This window comes from Varanus komodoensis, unplaced genomic scaffold (genome assembly GCF_004798865.1).
Source record: "Varanus komodoensis strain SLA01 unplaced genomic scaffold, ASM479886v1 scaffold1, whole genome shotgun sequence".
NCBI lineage: Eukaryota > Metazoa > Chordata > Lepidosauria > Squamata > Varanidae > Varanus > Varanus komodoensis.
The window spans coordinates 37989954-38009353 of NW_025335268.1; the positions used below are offsets into that span (position 1 = coordinate 37989954).

A 19400-nucleotide genomic window follows, 5' to 3' on the forward strand; every position below is an offset into this window, starting at 1 on the left:
GAAAAACTGAATTATGTTTTCTGTTACCTTTAACATGATAAAATTCTGGAATTCTCCAGTGCAGTAACAACTGAAGTTCCTAGTAATATTTCAAAAAAAGATGTATCTACATTTGCATTAATCTTAATTTGTATAATCTTTTTAAAATACTTATTTTGTTACTGCTGGCTTGTGCACATTACTCTTTAAAGATGCTAAGGTTTTTGGTTTCTGACTTGGGTTCAAAGTGAAACAGTACTCTATAACTAAATACTCAAAAGTATAGAAATCAACATTGCTAGTCAGTATTTGAGTCATTACTTTTTCCAATTGATAAAGACACAAATCAATAAATTTGCCAGCAGTGTCTGTTCTGCTCAGAGTATACATTGAATATAAATGCAGGCTAAGCAATGGTAGGCAGTTTAGAAGTTGACATGTTTACAACTTGACTGCATTAATGGATTGACTCCATTAATGGACACCTTGAATTTAGAACAGCTAAGCATGGATACCAAGGGTAGGACATTTGGAGCACTTTTGTTAGTATGTGCATCAAGTCCCAATAGCATGCATGTATCATCTGCGCCACAGGTGGCAGTCAATTTCAGAGGCCAGTTTCTGAATCCTGTAACCCTCTTGGGTCTAGACCCCTGCTACCAAAATCAAAGCCACTAAATTGCCGCCAGATTTGGACATCAACATGGCAGTTTCAAAACATCCACATTTCTACTTTAAAATATGGTGTGTGGCTATGTATGGGGACCCCCATGAATCCTAGGAATGCACACTCTTGTATGCCATCCTAAAGCACTTTGTTTTAAAGCAAATGTCTGACATTTTGCTAGTGACACCACCAACACTCCACTGACATTCAAGAGCAGTGACTTATGGAAGTCAGGGCTTGAAAAAGATGGGAAGCCATCTGCAGCTGCATGTTACCCACCCCTCTGTCAGTATATGATCACATTTGAACTTTTCAAAAGAATGCATTTAAGTTTAGTAACTAGATTCAATTTGCTGACAAATAATGATGCTTCCTTTCAATTCTTAAAATCTCACAGGAATATTTTCAGGGACTGGAATCACACGTGATCCTGACAGAAACCCTTTTCAGGAAGATAAGCAGCTTTGCTCTTCTAAGGGAAACTCAGTTCCACACAGAACTGATGACAGAAGCCTCTGCAGTGTTAAAGCAGGCTCACAAGCGTGGAGTGGAGCTGGAATATATTCTTGAGGTAGGAACATCTTTCCTTTTTTTAAAAAAAATATGTAATTCTTAAGAATATGCCATTCAATTTTTCATTAGAATAAAAGGCTTCAGTAGTATGAGGGCTAACAAAAAGTTAAACAGAAGCATGTATAAAATAACCATTGTGGAACTATACCAGGCAACAATCTTTTTGCCGCAGGTGGTACAGAATGCAGCGGTGCTCAATCCTTTCTTTATTAAACACTGTCAAGTTAAATATTAGCCACTTACGTATTTACATTGTATTTCAAAAGGCTTATTTTGCTTTAGTCAACCATACACTGCACTATAAAGTTCCCCCTGACCTCAGGGCTGTGTAGATTTTCCCTGAAAAATGTGTAATGTTTATTTTATTAAAGTAGGGTTTATTTTATATAACATAATGAAAAGGGACCAGATGTTTGCTGCATGCATGAGATGTTCTGTTTCAGTCAGTTCCGCTCTATGCAGTTCTCCTTTGGAAATGAATTTGGAAACTCCTGAGGAACCAATTCAGCCTGTACACACACGTATCTTTTGCAGACTTGGACGCATTTGGAAGGTGATTATCAGGAAGTTGTGAGGCAGCTGGAAACAGTTGAAACTAGTATCCCAAATGTTGGTTTGGTAGAAGAGTCTGAGGAGAGGCTTGCAGATCGAATTGCCCTTTACCAGGTACCTTGTTTATGTTTTAATTCCTGCTTTTTTATTATGCAGTGCAAAGCATTATTAGTTTCTTGGATGTTACACACTATCCATATTCTTTCATATACTGTACAGTGAGTTACTTCCCTCCCCAGCAGCAACTAAAAGCAGAAGAACTGTGCTGGATCAGGTCAAGTATGTACAGTATCTCAGGGGTGTAACACCTCAGACCCAGGATTGAAATTTGTCACTCTCTAAACTACGCATCAGCCCTCTGGGATTTGCCCAGCTGGCCATTCCCACTTTTCTCACCAGCAGATTGTTTGGTGGCTTCTTGCTTTTGTGGCATTTCCCCATTCAGAAAGGTTGAAGCACCTTTCCTAAAGTTTAGTTATTATTATTAATTCCAAAGTCCCCTGGGCAGTTCATGAGAAGCAGTAAAACAAAACATCTGATGTTAGTAAAGTACAAATCTTAGAAACCAGAAAAACTTAACAAAAAAATAGCTAAAGCAACAAACATGGCTTATCCATTTGACAATATCACCCTGCTTACTTACAAGAATCCTGGGTTATAAGGATGTCCAAATGGAATGGTCGCTTATTTTCAGCCTTACAGGTTGGTTTTTGTGAGAATAAAAGAGAGAAAAAGAGAATCTTGCTATCTTGAGTTCCTTGCATGAGGAAAACTGTAGGGATATAAAGGTAATGTAAGAACAACATGATATAATGGTGATTTATGCAAATAGGAAAGAATGTCTGATCAGAGGAGAACTTTTTCCTTGAGGATGAACAAGCCCCTAGGCATATCTGTCTGAATTATTACCCAAGAATGGAACATCAGAACCATTTTCTGCTTGCTTCTTTACCAAATTTGCTAAAGAAAATGTAATGTCTTATAAAGCTCTGTACACAATTTGAGCCTTGTATACATAATATATATGTGCATATTTTTGTGCATATATGAATAAGAATCTTGGTGATCCCCTCAGAATTGTCTTGTAATAACATGCATAAATCTCATAAGTGAATGTTTTAATTATCATAAAAGCATTTGTGAAATGTTATCCTATATTATAACCTAAAGTGATTATTGGAGAGCCACATCTCTGTCTTTCTGTTGTTTGTCACCACAGCATCTGAAATCCAGCCTTACTGAGTACCAGGCCAAACTTTACCAAGTGTTAGATGACGGGAAAAGGCTACTGTTCTCTGTCAGCTGTTCTGAACTGGAAACTCAGCTAAACCTGCTAGGGGAGCATTGGTTAAATAATACCAGCAAAGTTACCAAGGAACTTCATAGACTGGAAACCATACTTAAACACTGGACAAGGTATGGCTTATTAAACCAAAAAGAGATAAGCGTTCCCAGGAAATTAATTAATTCAAAAGGACAGTGTTGCCTAAATTAAGTATATTTTTCCCAGAGTGGCTAGTTTTGCTTCTGGTGCCATCCGTTACGAATATTTACTAAAAGCATTAGTTGCAGATACGGAGATACGTGTCTAATATTAGTTCCTGCTGCAAACATTTGTGGGTGATTATTTACTGATGTGCATGCTCTTCCAGCCTCATTCTTTGGATCACTGCAATAACATTGGCTGCACATCCTGTGTACTAACAGGCCATGTTAAGCATCAGCTTTCGAAGCCAGAGTTCACGGACCCCATATTCTGGGAAAGACTTACCATTGTATTTTTAAATACAATGCTGCAAATTAGAGATGTAATCATGATAAGTTGCATCCATCAGCAGACAGTAGAAGCTGAGATGGACTGAGAAGGATGTCCTTTTATGCCAAGAAATGCATATGTTTAAGCTGTTTTGAGAAAAATCATTACATAAAGTTATTTTTGTACAATGACATCTAACTGAATAACTGGAATTTGAGGTCTGTTGTGAAATGTGGCTGTATCCTTCTCATAGATATCAGAGTGAGTCAACTGAGCTAATTCATTGGCTCCAGTCAGCAATGGATCGTCTGGAGTTTTGGACCCAGCAATCAGTTACAGTCCCTCAAGAACTGGAAATGGTCCGAGATCATTTGAATGCATTTTTGGTAGGTCTCAATAAGAATCTAAGCGATTTCTGATTCTGGTTGCTCACTGGGGTCTCCACCACAACCCTATGTCATTTGTTTCATCAGCAGATTGATTGATTTACATTTCTATTTAAGAAGAGAGCAGCTTTTCCAAAACTACTATGTTTGGAAAATAGGAAAAGTGGAATATGGAACAGTCCCCGTTAATAGAACATTTTCATGTAGGATTCTTACTGCGGTCTTGTTCTACTTTAGTTAGCACAGTATAAAATATAGCAGTGTTAAAGGCATGTTCATTCCTAGCGCAAAAATGCACCTTTTTGTTTTGCTTACCAAAACTAATTATGCCAAATGACAATACTTTCAGGAATTTTCAAAAGAGGTTGATGCCAAGTCATCCCAGAAGTCTACTGTTCTGAGCACGGGAAACCAACTTCTCCGGCTGAAGAAGATGGATACCGCATCTCTGCGGGCAGGGCTGTCGCAGATTGACAACCAGTGGACAGAGCTGCTCACTCAAATTCCTGTAGTGCAAGAAAAACTGCATCAGGTAAGACAAACGTTAGTGGTTGCATCTGAACACATTACATTTGCACAGTGCTCTCATATAGAGTGAAAAGAGGTACACATTTATGTGGAAGTATGGCTAGCTGAAAGGGATGCAGGTGGCGCAGTGGTTTAAACTGCTGTGCTGCTGGGCTGGTTGATCGAAAGGTTCGAATCTGCACAACAGAGTGAGTTCCCATTGCTCCGTCCCAGCTCCTGCCAACCTTGCAGTTTGAAAGCATGCAAATGCAAGTAGATAAAAAGGTACCACTTTGGTGGGAAGGTAACAGTGTTCCGTGCACCTCAGTGTTTAGTCATGCTGGCCACATGACCACGGAGACTGTCTGCGGACAAACGCTGGCTCTCTCGGCTAGGAAACGGAGATGAGCACCACCCCCTAGAGTCAGACATGACTGGACTTTAATGTCAAGGGGAAACTTTTACCTTTACCATGGCTAACTGAAATCATTAAATCTTTCAGATACTTCTGATATGGGATTCCAATAAGCTGATGACACTCTTTAATAATCACTTCAGCAAAAAATGTTTATGTATTAAAACTTGTTTCCTCTAGTCCACTGTTCACAAAACCTATTGAAAATAGGGATGGATGATACTGAGAATCTCAACCTGCATACATTTGAAGGATTTTCAGCATCATGGCAATTTTTAAATGGTACCACAAGATGTGTGCTTTTTATTTTTAAGCCAGGGATATTTGCAAACATTCTAGTATCAATTTGCACAAATTATGGCCAGAATTTACACAAATTTCTCCTGGCTCAAATTGCAACCCCCTTTGAAATTGGAAGACAATTTTAATTCATGTTTGAGAGGGCTGGAACCACACTGGGTTTGATGGCCAGGAATCTGGGGTACCAAGTTGGGCCAATCTGTGGACCAGATGGCAAACCGCCAGCCCCCACCAGGTTTCTCACACATCCCTAGCTTGAGTTCACTCAAGGGTCCAAACTCTACTTCAAAGATCCAGGTTGGCTCTCCCCTGTTCTTTGCTGTTTGTTCAAATAGGAAAAGTGCATTTTGAGAAAGTTCTGCCTTTTTCAAGTACATGTTTGTTTGCTTGCTTATAGACCACTTATAACTGTGGAGGCCTTCCTAGGCAAGCAAGCTTTGGATTAAGGCTTTGCAAATGTTTTTAGAGAACATGCATGTGTGTTTGGGGTTGCAAACAAGGCATTTTCAAGTGATTTGTAAACTAAAATGAAACTCAGATCTTTATTCCTAGCTGAGAACGGCCATGTTGTCCCCCTCAGCCCCTGGGCCTTATTCCCTGATCCTGGTTTCTCAAATGTGACTTGAAGTCTTGCTTCCCAGCCTTTGTACAGTGTTGAGGAAAAAAAGAGACATTACAGGTTTTTGAGTTCTGGCCTGAAGGTTTAGTTACTGCGTAAGCTACTCTTTACAATCCTGGTGGATGTCCCACAGCTGCTGTAGGTTCAGTGCTGGGCTTATGATTTAATGGACTGTTCAGCACTGACACTGAGGTTCTATGTTGTCTCTTTGTACACTGGCTGTACAGAGGAAATAACTGGCTAGGCAGTAGAATCTTACCCCAAGATCTACATTTTTCAGTATATAACAAAGAGCCCATTCACAGAAGAATGGATTTATACAGTGCCAGGCCTGCAGAAGATCATGTTTGCACCAAGGCCATGTAATTTGTTCTGCTCAGGCTGGTCTAGTTTATAGATGCTACAAAAACACTGAGAGACAACATGGACGATATCACACTTTTTGGTAACGTACAGAGTGAACCATGATGAGTCAGCAACGTGACCTTCCATTCCCACCCTGTTCACTTGGAAGTATGTTGCATTATTGTCTGTGGGACTTGTTTCCGAATAAAATAGTTTGGAGCATAGTTGAAGGCATAAAAGATCGGTGCAGTTGTAATATCTGAAGAAAATGATGCACGTCTAACACTGACAATACCTCATTTCTGTACTATGTTTAGTCATAGGCACCAAATTTCAGTAAGAATGTTGCCAAGATGCAAAATTACTCAAAAGGTATTAATTTATCTAGTGTATAAACCTTAGCATATCATTTTTCAGAACTGTATGCATGCTCCACATGTCTGTACGTGTCATAGAACATTGAAAAACAAAAGCATTTCACAGCATGAAATAATTCTAAAAGGTGCCATTCTGGCATAGATCAGATCATTTGGATTTCATGGGTCTAAATTCTTTACAGCTTCAAATGGACAAGCTTCCTTCTCGCCATGCCATCACAGAAGTCATGAGCTGGATTTCATTGATGGAAAATATCATTTTAGAGGATGAGGAGAATATAAAAAATGTAGTGGGACACAAAATCATTCAGGATTATCTTCAGAAATATAAGGTAAGTAATTGGGAATTTTTGTAAAGTAGCCAATATATCAGCCCTTTGATATGTCAGCATGATGCAACAGCAGAATCATGCGGCATTTATATTGCTTTACATGTTGAAGCAACCCTAATGGAAATGAAGGCAGCTTTTGTGCTGATGTTAACTTAGTACATCAGATACCATGTTAATCCATGATTTTACACAAAGCATGCTTTTAGATAGAGGAGGCCTAATGGCTAGCACTCAACATGTGTTGTGCGTTCTATCTTCTCTCTAACATATTTTTTGTGGTAAAAAACTAATCCTACAAAATGAAGGCATTGATTCTGCACATTGCGCAATAAAAGACTCACTAGAAGTACTGGTGTCTTTTTTCATAGTGAAAACCCAAAGCAGCATCAACAGCTGGATTATGCCCACAAGCTTCTGCTACAGGGACTTTCTCTTCAAGAAAATGCACAAACTGCTGTTTTAATTTTCAGGAGGCTCTTTGGCTGTGCCAAAATTCAAGGCATTGGAGCAGAAGGGTCCAAACTGGGCAACCTTGCTGTGAAAAGGGCCAGAGCAGTGGTGTTTTCCAGTTTTACCCTCCTGCAACCTTGGAAAATCTTAACAGCATGTGAAGTGGTTCTCAGCTTGCAGGAAGGAGGAAGAATCAGGGAAAATTCCAGCCTGTCTCCTTTCTCCCAAAGTGAGTCTCTGCTGGATCTCAATACCCTCCACCAATGGAAGGAGTATCCCTTTCCATCTGTAGAGGGATAACCCCGTCCAGCCCAGTATCTTAACAATTTAAGCTCTATTTGGGGATGTAATAGCAGTCCTTCAAAAAGCTCTGTTTGCAACACACAATATTTAGGCATTATCACTGCACATTTATCAAAGCTTGATGTAATAATTTTACTTGTCATTTGCAAACAAGAATGATGATTTCTTAGAATTTCATAAATTTCATAGATAGATAGAATATCTGTGAGCAATCCCTGATAGTTTTTCCTTCTTTCTGTTTTTCACCAGGGTTTTAAGATTGATGTAAATTGTAAACAGTTAACAGTGGACTTCGTTAACCAGTCGGTGCTCCAGATTAGTAGTCAGGATGTGGAAAGTAAACGCAGTGACAAGACTGACTTTGCAGAGCAACTTGGAGTGATGAACAGACGCTGGCAGGTCCTGCAGGGACTGATAACAGAAAAGGTGATGAGCACAGCCTAAGAAGTTGAATGAGCTGGGCCAGAGTGGGCATGCTCAATTTTTTTAAAAAAAGTCTTTGTTAGTTCTTTCATTAAGAAATGTTCATATCTTTTTCAGATCCAGTTGCTGGAAGGTTTCCTGGAATCCTGGACAGAGTATGAAAACAACATTCAGTGCTTGCAAGCATGGTTTGAAACTCAAGAGAAGAGACTGAAGGAACGACAGAAAATTGGAGATCAGGCATCTGTTCAGAATGCCTTGAAAGACTGTCAGGTAACAACAACAACAACCAGTCATTTGGTCATATTACTGCTTTGTGAGAGAGGAGAGGATAGGCTTCTCTTGAATTTTCCCGCAGAAATGCTACTCAATTAATACTCATACTGATGGAACTACAAGAATAAAAATGCACTGTTAAACGTTATTAGAAAATTATTTTTCATTTCTTCCGTCCTTCTCTTTTTATCAAGGTATAAATCATTTTGCTTATTGCCTTCTTAAGAATTGTACTTCTCCTGTTCACTTTCTGGTTGTCCCTGAGGCCATTTCTTTTATTTCTGATTTTGCATGTCTGATTTCTTGATTCGCCATTCATGAGGTGTATATAGCTTCCTATTTTCTGCCAGTGTTTCTCAGTGCAAAAAAGAGCATTGTTTATTTCTCATGTCTATTACATAGTTCTACAAGCAAGCAAGCAAGCAAGCAAGCAAGCAAGCAAGCAAACAAACCTTTCTTTACCTGCCTTATTGCCGTTTAAAAATAACTCATTTCAGACTATCAGGCAATCTTAGCATCATATATTTATTTCAAGTTTTTGTATACTATCCTTCACAGTGTCTCAGGCTGGTAGAAAACTGTGTAGAAAATTCTCTCAAAACATAAAGAGTGAAAGGTAGTGGGGGTGCAAATATTTTCTTGTTTCCCTGCTCTCCAGTAACCTTCACAATGAAAATCAAACCTTAGGGAAATCTGGTAGAACACTAGTCTGTACTGATTTTCCAAATTCTTCAGTGTGTCTGTGGACTATATATTGAACAAAGATTAGTATATGGGAAAACTTTTGTCTGCAACATTTTTAGATTTTCTTCCTTGGTATAGCATTCAAAGTTATATTCAGAGTTAAAAGTCCATGTGCTCTGCACTTTCAAAAACTTTCTTTGAAGAAGAGTACATTCAAGGCAGCCAAACAAATTACCCACCAGTGATATCATTGAATGTTCATATTGTTTTAGTACTGGCTTAATGCTTTTCATCAACTCTTCTGGCAACCCATGTAATTTTTTATGGTGATGTACCCTGTCAGTATAGCAGACATAATGAGCAAATGCCTTTGAGCAAATCCATATAGGTCACCTTTGCCAATGCAATCAAATGGTTGCATATAAACAAATGAGACCAAGACTTTGTTTGCAACAAATGCAACAAAAATGGGGCCGGGGGGGAGCACATTATAGCAAAGTGAACAGTGAGTGCTAAAACAATGGTGAAAACAGGAGGCACTAGCAAAAAGGTAGCATGCTATAGCTTACCACTGATTTAAGTAGGCAATTGAACACTCCAGACATATGAAGTTCAATAGGACTTCAGTTTACCCAGCTTTCTTTGGATTTTTCCATTCTGTGGATTATGGAACTTCAGAAAGGAGTCAGCCATGTGAGAAATCCTTTCAGTGTAACTTAGTGGCACATGGCAAACATCCAGAACTTGATGCATTTGTTGTCATGATGAAACAGTGTAAATCACTGATACCCACATAAGTTCAGGCAAGGGTTTGACCATTAAAAACAAGCTGATTTTTTCTTGGTTTGCATACATTACAGCTTAATGTGATGCAAAAAATAGAATTCATGTATTTATCTATGCTGATAAAGATCCTGAAACAGGGAAGGGAGTCTTATTTTCCACAACAAATTTAATTCACTTATGAGATTGGAACAATTAATGCCAGTCTTTTTTGGCTCCTGTTGTATTTGTCTCCTGTGATCTTAGGCCATTTAATTCTGACTCAAGTACTTTGTTGTAGACCTCCAAATATACAAGCTCCATTAAAGCCTTTGGACTGAAGTCCTGTCTATACTAAATGAGAGTTACTCTTACCAAATTCAGTAGAGATTACTTTTGATTTGAAATGTATATAATTGGAATGCGCTCCCCAGAGAGGTCCACCTGGTGCCATCGTTATTTGTTTTTCGGCACCAGGCTAAGACCTTTTTATTTAAAACTTATTTTAAGTGTTAATTTACTGGTTATTTGTAGGATTTAAAAAAAAATTTAAGCCGAGATGCACCGGGTTTTAATATTTTTATTGTATAATTTGGTTCTTGCTGTGAGCCACCCCGAGGCTTTGTTGCAATGGGGGCAGCATAGAAATGTTTTAAATAAATAAAATTGCAAATTGTAATTCATAATATAAAAAGGAATCATTAAATCACTAAATTATAAACTAAAGAAGAGTAAGGCTGTGGGTTGCCAGAAAATAACAGATGTACTTCAGATTTAGCAAGTACAATGGAAAGAATTTGCTCTCCCAACTGAGTTGGTTTTAAAAGTGAAATTCAAATTAAAATACAAGTTCATGGAGGACATTTGATCATGATAGTACCTCCCCATATGCCTTGGGGATATGCCTTGGGGATATCCCCGAGAGGCAGTGTGCCTCTGAGTACCAGTTGCTGGGGAGCACAGGTGGCAAGGCTTTCCTGTTCCTGTCCTGCAGGCGAGTTCCCCCTGGGAGGTGTGGTTTGCAGCACTGGAAGCAGAATGCTGGACAAAAGATCTGATCCAGCACTGCTTTTCATATGTTCGCAATCTAAAAAGGCAGGTTAGGGTTGTGCCACAGTTTTGCCATCAAACATTTTTGGCATGAAAATCATGTTTTGAGGAGTGTGAAAAGCACTTGACAAAAACACTCCCTTCTACTTTTCCTTTTTCCTTTTCTTTTCTGCCTACTAGCAGCCATTGTTTCCTTTATTTGCTGCTAAAAAATTCTTAAAGAAGGAACCTTCTTTGTCCACATTCCTAACAGAATCACATAGCAAACAGAATGATGGACAGATACCTAACAGAAGAGGAAAAACAGTGTTGGGTAATTCTACCTCCACTTTACAGTCTCCCGTGTTCCCTGAAATCTTCGGCAAGCTTGTGGAACCCTCCAGCACAGCATAGAAAGTAGCAGGCAGAAGAACCAATCAGCACTTATGGCATCTGCTGTGCTTCTGTTAGAAGATCAATCTCCTAAATCAGACTGGGTGTTTTGGGGGGAGTTTTGTTTTGTTTTTTGGTAAACAGAGAACTATTTTCATTTGCAAAAGAGAACCAGTAATTACAGCAATCCAGTTACTTGTAGCCCTGTAGGCAGCTGAATTTGTCTCATGAGTATGTCAATGAGGGCAAATGGAGCCCTCTTTCTGCAACCCTAATTCGGTTCTAAGTGTGCAAGAAAGTATTAGAATGTGCAGTGAAGAGTGCATCCCTTAAAGCTGTTCTATGAACAGACATCAACCACATCCAGCTGCTCATTATGAACGTCAGAGGAACATGGCTATGTGCTAAGGACTGCATTCATTTCTCGTGTGAAATTAGGAGAAGATTGTATGAGGGAAAAGTCATGATAACAGTTTGAACTGGCCTCAAATCCTATTCTAGCTATAGGTTCATAAAGCAACCAACCTGAACAAATCACCATCTCTTAATATTTTTATTTATTTTATTTATTAAAACATTTTTATGCCGCCCCATTCGCCGAAGCCTCGGGGCGGCTTACAACAAAAAATTAAAATAACATTTTAAAATATATACAATAAAATATATAAAATAAAATAAAATAAAATATCCTATTCCGTTCTTTGTATCGGTAGCAAGAATGGTGACCTACTACATATAGTTGTTTTTACTGGGACAGTGAAAATATGAAGCATTTTTTACACTAAAGCTGCATTCCTAAACTCTCTTAGGAGAATAAGCTTCATGTTCTTAACAGGACTTACACTTAAGTAGATATGCACAGGATTGCTGTGTAAATCGATTATTTGAACAACATCATATTGAATATAACAATATTGAATCAACTTTTTCATTTTAAATGAATTATTCAATGAGTTATTTAAATGAATTATTCAAATTATAGGCTCATATTTTATTGTTTGTGAATTATGATGTTTAGAGAGTTGTGAGAATTTCCTGTCTATCCTAGTATTATCACTATATGGGAGGAATTGAAGTGCTTTGAACATTTGAAAACATTAAACAGTTAAAGGAAACCACATTGGAATCTGTATTTCTTTCAGGAACTAGAAGAGCAAATAAAAGCAAAAGAAAAGGAAGTTGAAAAAGTGGAACAGAGTGGACTTTCTCTGATACAAAATAAAAAAGAAGAAGCCTGTGTTGTTGTCATGAGCTCACTTCAAAAACTCAACCATTCTTGGGCAAATTTGGATCACATGGTAAGCAAGTATTGGAGCATAAAAGAAAGGTGGGGATTTTTCACTTCTGAATGCTAGAGAGATGGCGCTTCAAGGGCATCAAGGAGTGCCCAAAATCTCATGAAGGACTAGTGTGGAAAGTCAGAAGGGCATGGTCAAGAGACAAGGTCATGAACAAGTCTTTATGAGCAAAGGGATTTCTCTCATTTGAAGCAAGAACATCAAGGGACAGCAAAGCTGCAAATTCATCTTACTTGTGAAAGGGGTGTGTTTTGCTATATTAACATCTGATTTTTCTAAACTGAGCTGACAACTCTTAGTGTTCTACACCTTTTACTAGGGTTCGGATGAACTCTTTCCAAATGCATCCCTCTAGCATCCGCAGACGTACCCTCATGCTCAGCCCAGTCCTGCAAAGCCAAGAGGAAGTCCTCAAATGCTCATGGACTCCTGGTTGTAGAACCAGCTGCCTTCCCCATCAGGTGCAGCTGCCCACAGAATGATTTGGGGAAGGGCTGGGAATGGCTGAACCATATGACTCCTGGTTGCCAGTAGCACACATCATAGAGAAAATAAGACTCAGAATTTTAATATTTATTGCAGTTTTGCTTTTGTTTTGTCAGGTTGGCCAGCTGAAAATATTGTTGCAGTCTGTTCTCGATATTTGGAGCAGTTACAAAGCAGCTTATGATGAACTGAATAGCTACCTAATGGAAGCCAGATACTCTCTCTCTCGACTTCATCTCCTTACAGGTTCTTTGGAAGCAGTGAAAATTCAAGTAGATAACCTTCAGGTAAGATATGAAAACTAAAGCATTTACATACTTAGCAAAGCTTTATAGGGAAGGAAAACTGCTTATTGTCAAATATTATTTAAGGAGTTTTAAAATGTGTCCAAACCATTCTGTACTATTCTTTTCAATAGAGGTTTCGGATTTCTCAGCTTATTTGCTAACACAATTTCAGTGTATGCAAAAAGGTTGCCAAAAGTGGCCTGTAAATGACCTTTTGAATGAGTCTTACCCCCTGGGTATCTAATAAATTGTACATTTCTTTCCACTTTATATTCTATGTTTAGAATTTGCAGGATGAATTGGAAAAGAAGGACCATAGCTTACAGAAGTTTGGTTCAGTGACCAATCAGTTACTGAAAGAGTGTCACCCACCTGTTACAGAAGCACTCAACAACACTTTGAAAGAAATGAACTTAAGGTATGAAGTTATTCATAATTGTATTTGAAGTAAAATCTATAATAAATATCTGTTTTAATAAAGAGTCATTATAACTCTAAACAATTGCATAGAGAAGCATAAGAAAATACAGCCCTTCTACCTGCAATTAGATTTCTTAATGCATCACCTCATTCTGCGTAATGCTTTGGCACTTATCTCCACATGGTTCTCCTGATTACATCTTAAAATCCCATCTCTTTATGTCTTGGGGGAGTGCTTTTGGAGGGAACAAAAAGGGCCATCACATAATGTAAAGAGAGTTTTCCAGAAACAATCTAATATTTATTTATTTAAAGTTTTTACATGTTTTCCTTCACTAGGTCCCAGGATGGTGATACAATAAAAGTGCAGCGTGAGCTGTCAAATTACAGCAAATAAAACCCCATCTTTAAACAACAACAACAACAACAACATGACCATGTTAGGTTTACTTTTTCAGAATGCTAACAGAAGCAGTAGTTGTATTGGCTTATAGCCTGTTGTGAGAGTATTGCTAAACAATTAAAGTTTCTTCCACAGTCCTTTTGGGAGTTGGGGCCTCTGCCAGTGCCTTTGCATCACAGCCATTTGTTATCATTGCCAGGTGGAACAACCTTCTTGAAGAGATTGCCGAGCATCTGCACTCCAGTAAGGGACTGCTTCAGCTCTGGCAGAAGTACAAGAACTATTACACACAGTGCTCTTCCACAGTTCAGCAGTACGAAGATCGGACAAATGAACTCCTCAAGGTCGCAGGCAACAAGGACATTGCGGATGATGAAGTCACCACTTGGATTCAGGATAGCAATGTAAGTGGGGAAAATGGAAATCTGTGTTACTGTTCCATGATGTCCTGTCCCCTGGTTCTGGACTCGGCATTACTCCAAAAAAAGACATAGATTTCACTGAAGTGTGAATCACCCCACTTGGGACAGAGCTTTCAGTGCCAACCCAATGCATGGATATGGCTCGCCTATCACACCTGACTCAGAAGATGACTCTTCTGCAGCTTCTCTTATCCTTGCTGCAGATGACTGCAGAAATGGACCCCATCCATTTAAGAACTGCAGTTGCTGTCCAGCAGAGGGGGAACAAGTCAAAGTCCTTGCTTTGTCAGCTTTTAGCCTTGGTTGACTACATTCTTGTAGTACATGCCATTCATGGTTCAGTGCAGGTGGAAATGAGTCAAGTAAAGCAGGATCATATCCACTTATCTGTCTGTCTGTCTGTCTGTCTGTCTGTCTGTCTGTCTATCTACTGCATTTTTATGCTGTTCCATAGCCAAAGGCTCTCTGGGAGGCTTACAGTGTGCAATATAAATATATTTAAATACAAATAAAAATAAATAACAATAAGAAACAAAACCATAAAACAAGTAAAATTAAAATACATTATAAATACGACCGTATAGGAAACAGGAGGAAAATAAACACAATATGACCAATAACATTTATTTATTTGTTTGTTTGTTTGTTTGTTTGTTTGTTCAAAGTTTTTATATGCCGTCCCCATTGCTACACAGCCTCGAGATGGCTCACAACATTAACCAATAAAACAATAAACCAGCAGCAAACCAATAATCCGATCTAAAAACAGATACTAAATGAAAAAGTCTTGACTTGGTGTCAACAGCAAGATAAAGTGGGTGCCAGTCACATTTCCCTTGGAGGAGAATTCCAAAGGTGAGGTGCAATGGCCAAGAAGGCCCTTTTCCTTGCCAATTCCCCCTCACCTCATTTGGAGGGAGTTCATGAAGGAGGGCCTCCATTGATGAGCTGAGTGGTCTGACAGGGATGAATGGAGATAGGCGTTCCTTTAGATATCCCAGTTACAAGCCATTTAAGGCTTTATATGTCCACTTAAACAAGATCAGGTCCAAGACAGCAAACACAAGCTAAACAGTCAGAACAATAGTCATAAATACTTCAGGACAACATACTTCGGGATAGTGATTGGAGGGTTTGCTTGCAGGGAGAGATGTAGTTCCAGCAAAGGACTTCAGGAACGTGTAGCTTTAAGAAGTGAGCCAAGCCCAGTGCTTTTGGAAGTGCCCCCCCCCTTTCATCCTTAAAGCCATGATTGGTCGTGGGCCCTTTATGTTGCTCCATGGCATCATTAAAGATGGAACCAGTAAGCACACAGAGGTACAGGCTCTACTGAAAAATCTATATGGCTTCCCATCTCACTAACCTATTGGAGTTCTTTGAGAATGCCAATAAGCTTATGGAAAGGGGCAGTCCAATAGACATTGTTTGCTTGGACTTCCAAAAAGTCTTTAACAAAGCGAACAGCCCAGGCCTTCTGCAGGGTGCTGTTCAGGGTTCAGATGGGAGTCCTACCTTGCAGACACCAAACACCATGTCATAATCCACTTCCTTTTGGCCTCACACTTAGTCAAGACAGATAGTCTACAGTTGCAGTGAGAATCCTAATGTGAAATAAGCAAGTGATGCTGAAAAAAATAGCTTAATGCTCATACCAATTGGCTGGCTGTGTGAGGAATGAAACACTTCAATCCCTTTCCTGCCCACATGGTCCCTTTCTCCTGAACCTTCCCCTCAAAGGAAATCTGCCTTTTCGAAGACTTCCTCTCATTTCTTCCATTTCAAAACTCGACCCAAGGCCCTAAGGGACATTCCTTCCCCTGGGAAGGTGTAAACAGCAGTGGGTTGAACTCCATGGCCTTCATGGGCCCATTCAACTCTACTATTCTATGATTCTATTCTATGAATTCCAACCCAAAAGGTACTCTTAAATTTGAAAGTGAGATTCAGTGTTATGCTTTGCTTGCTTCCTTCCTCCTGGATCCAGGTTGTTTGTGGGTGGTGAGGTAGCACTGACATATCATGCAGTCTCCAAAGCCTTGGAACTAAGTCATTGTGTAGCTGAGCCATCCACTGACCAGACAGGCACTTCCTTCCATAGCATTGTTGCTCACAAATGCAGTACTTTGTTCCATGGATATTAATTCTCCATTTCCAACACTGAAGAAAGTAGCTGAGTCACAGGCCTCTAAATGTGCTCACAACGGCACAAGTGAATTCCTTTCCACAGCTTGCAGGGACTGGTCATGAATAGCATACCAGGATATATACACATTCTGCCTGATATGCATGTGAAGTTGTATTCAGAGTGGCTGCTGTGCAGGCAGGGTCCCAGCTGTGCTCCATTTTAAATATTAGCATGTGTGAGTCAGTTCCAAGTTTAATCATTTCACACATCATAAAAATTACCCCCTCAGAAACATGTGCTGGTCAGTCCACAGCTTTGAACGCTCTTTACAGCTTTCGTCCACTGTTTCTCCTTCTTGTAATTTCTGCAGGACTTGCTTAAAGGCATGAAGACAGTGCAAGACTCTCTGCTTGTTCTGCATGAACTGGGAGAGCAGCTGAAGCAACAGGTGGAGCCTTCTGCGGCGGCAGCTCTCCAGTCGGGCCAGCTCTCTCTAATGCAGAACATATCTTCGTTAGAACAGGGTCTTGGCAGGCAGCAGTCTGTATTACAGGTAGGAGCACCTTGGCTTGTATTGCACCATCCTCACTCACTCTTCCCACTGACTACAGGAGTGGGAACAGTTCTCCTGGGCATAAGTAGTATGCCTTGGGGCTCTCGTGCTGCCACCATTACACAACATCTGGAACTATCACTTGTGTAAAAGACATCAGCTTTCCCACAAAGAACATTCTTATCCCATGACCTCAGTACTGTTGGATACCAACCATATCAACTGATGGTGAGCACTCCCTTCAGCAACTTGGTCTGTAATGAAGGGCATTCAAATGATTTATTTTCACTGGGATGCCCAAACTAAGCAGGAGTTGCCCCAGAACAATGGAAACCTTGATGCGATGCATGGTATAGTTCCTTAAGCCATAGCCTGAACTGATGCCTGAAACAGAAGTGAATCCACTTTGGTTAGCATCATTCTGTTTGGTTCATGTCTAGAAAAAGGATCCAAATTCCACTTGCTTTGTTATGAATAAATGTATTCCCCCTTCTTGTTATCCAGGCACCCAAATACAGGGGGTACAACCCAAGGAAGAGGGAAGGGGGGGGGATGGACAGAAGGGCCCATTCTGTCCACTGGTATTGGTGACAGGGGTCATGCCTGGACAGGGGGCAGTAGGTCACACCTGCACTTTCTTCCTTCTTGGTTTTTGCAAGGATGGAAAAAGGGAACTGAGACCCAGCCTGTAAGATAGTCTCAGCCTATCTTACAGGAGAGAGTCTTAGGGGATGGCTGCAGGAAGGAGCGACAAGAATACTCAGCCCTAGGAGGCACCCACTGACTTCTTTCTTCTGTCAAGTCAGAAGGGGAGGATTAAATTGATTAGAACTAGTTCCTTGCTCCAGTCTGTGGATAGGGAAGAAGAACAGGCAGACCAGGAACAGTGACTTTTAGTCCAGCTACCTAGCCAAGACTTTAATTGAAAGAATCTGCCTTCCAGGGGACAGAAATAGAAGGCAGCCCCAATATCTGAAGACAGGGGATCAAATTTTCCATCTTGTTTCTTCCTAATCCTAATATTATGGTTCACACAATATGAAAAAAACAAATTAAATGGTAGTAGCTCTCAAGTAACGTAATAGCGTTGAAAATAAGTAAGCAGCGACTCTGTTCAATATTCGAGGCACTGCAACTGAAACAAAAGAACCTTATATGTTATCATTTATGAGCCTTCTTTTCTTAAATCTAAGGCTGGCGTTCAAGATTATCAGACATTTACTAAAAGCCTAGGAGAGCTGGAGGACTGGATAGCACAAGCTGAAGAAGTACTGAAAGCACAAGACCCAAGTCATTCGTCTGACCTGTCCACAATCCAGAACAGGATGGAGGAGCTTAAAGTGAGTAAAAAAAAGAATGTCTGGCCATTTTACTTGCAAGATTAATCACTCACCATTGCATGATTGAGTCAGAGTAAGCCCATCAATGAAACTTTTTTCTATTAAGGAAGCTTAGGAATTCAGTCACATCAGCACGATTATGCTATAAAGAAGTGCTCAGCAGGTGCCACCCAACAATTCACTTGTGCTGTACTGATCTCCTTGAAGGAAAGGTGAAATGCAAATGTGTTACCAATAGAAAAACAACTTTTGAATGAGTTACTTTTAAAATCAGAAATGTTTAAATAGGAAATACAAGCATATAGAACATGGAGTTCCCAAAGTAAGTGAGGTTTCTAAAGGAGCTTATCACGCAATGGCAAGTTGTTGCACCAGTATGAATTATCACAAAATCAACTCAAGCTAGATTTCAGTATTCAGAGTTGTGAAGCTCTTTTACAAACTGTTAGAAACATGGACTGATACTTTTCTTGTTTGATCTCAACACTGTGCCTCCCAAAGAAAAATGTTGTCATACCTTTAAATAGAACTATAACAGACAGAAAGTTTATATTTCAAGCAAAACTATGAGGTAGGTGGGATCATTATTCCAAATCTATGTTCTGGAATAATGGCTAAAAACTGTCCATATTTATACTTCAGGTACTTCAGAGGGTTGTACTGAGAGTAGAAATAAATGGGACTTAAGTTAGGCTAATATTTAATACAACCTTCTTTTTGAGATCTTCCACGGAGGTCCTTCTCCAGGAGCCATTTCTGGAAGTGATTGAAAGAGTGGCTGCCCAGAGAAGTAGTGGCACCCCAGCTATGGAACCTGCTCCCCAAACCCTTTATTTATTTCTGCACAAGACCAAGACCTTTTAATTTACCCAGTATTTAATGGTTGAATGATTTTAGCTATTTAATACAGAATTGTATTTATTGCATATTTTAATATT

General features: G+C 39.5%; 1 protein-coding gene across 8 annotated transcripts in view; it reads left to right on the forward strand.

Annotated features, from left to right (window-relative positions):
• The window catches only part of SYNE1 (spectrin repeat containing nuclear envelope protein 1), a 317660-nt gene that overhangs the window by 217393 nt on the left and 80867 nt on the right, over positions 1–19400 (forward strand). For all 8 annotated transcript variants that reach the window (XM_044422636.1, XM_044422576.1, XM_044422595.1 and 5 more), the window contains 14 exons: positions 1044–1217; positions 1754–1885; positions 2991–3187; positions 3781–3913; positions 4263–4445; positions 6659–6808; positions 7811–7987; positions 8102–8257; positions 12271–12426; positions 13029–13199; positions 13484–13617; positions 14222–14426; positions 16940–17122; positions 18316–18462. In XM_044422636.1, the coding sequence (XP_044278571.1) occupies positions 1044–1217; positions 1754–1885; positions 2991–3187; positions 3781–3913; positions 4263–4445; positions 6659–6808; positions 7811–7987; positions 8102–8257; positions 12271–12426; positions 13029–13199; positions 13484–13617; positions 14222–14426; positions 16940–17122; positions 18316–18462 (2298 nt within the window). The remainder of the gene's footprint in view (positions 1–1043; positions 1218–1753; positions 1886–2990; positions 3188–3780; positions 3914–4262; positions 4446–6658; positions 6809–7810; positions 7988–8101; positions 8258–12270; positions 12427–13028; positions 13200–13483; positions 13618–14221; positions 14427–16939; positions 17123–18315; positions 18463–19400) is intronic.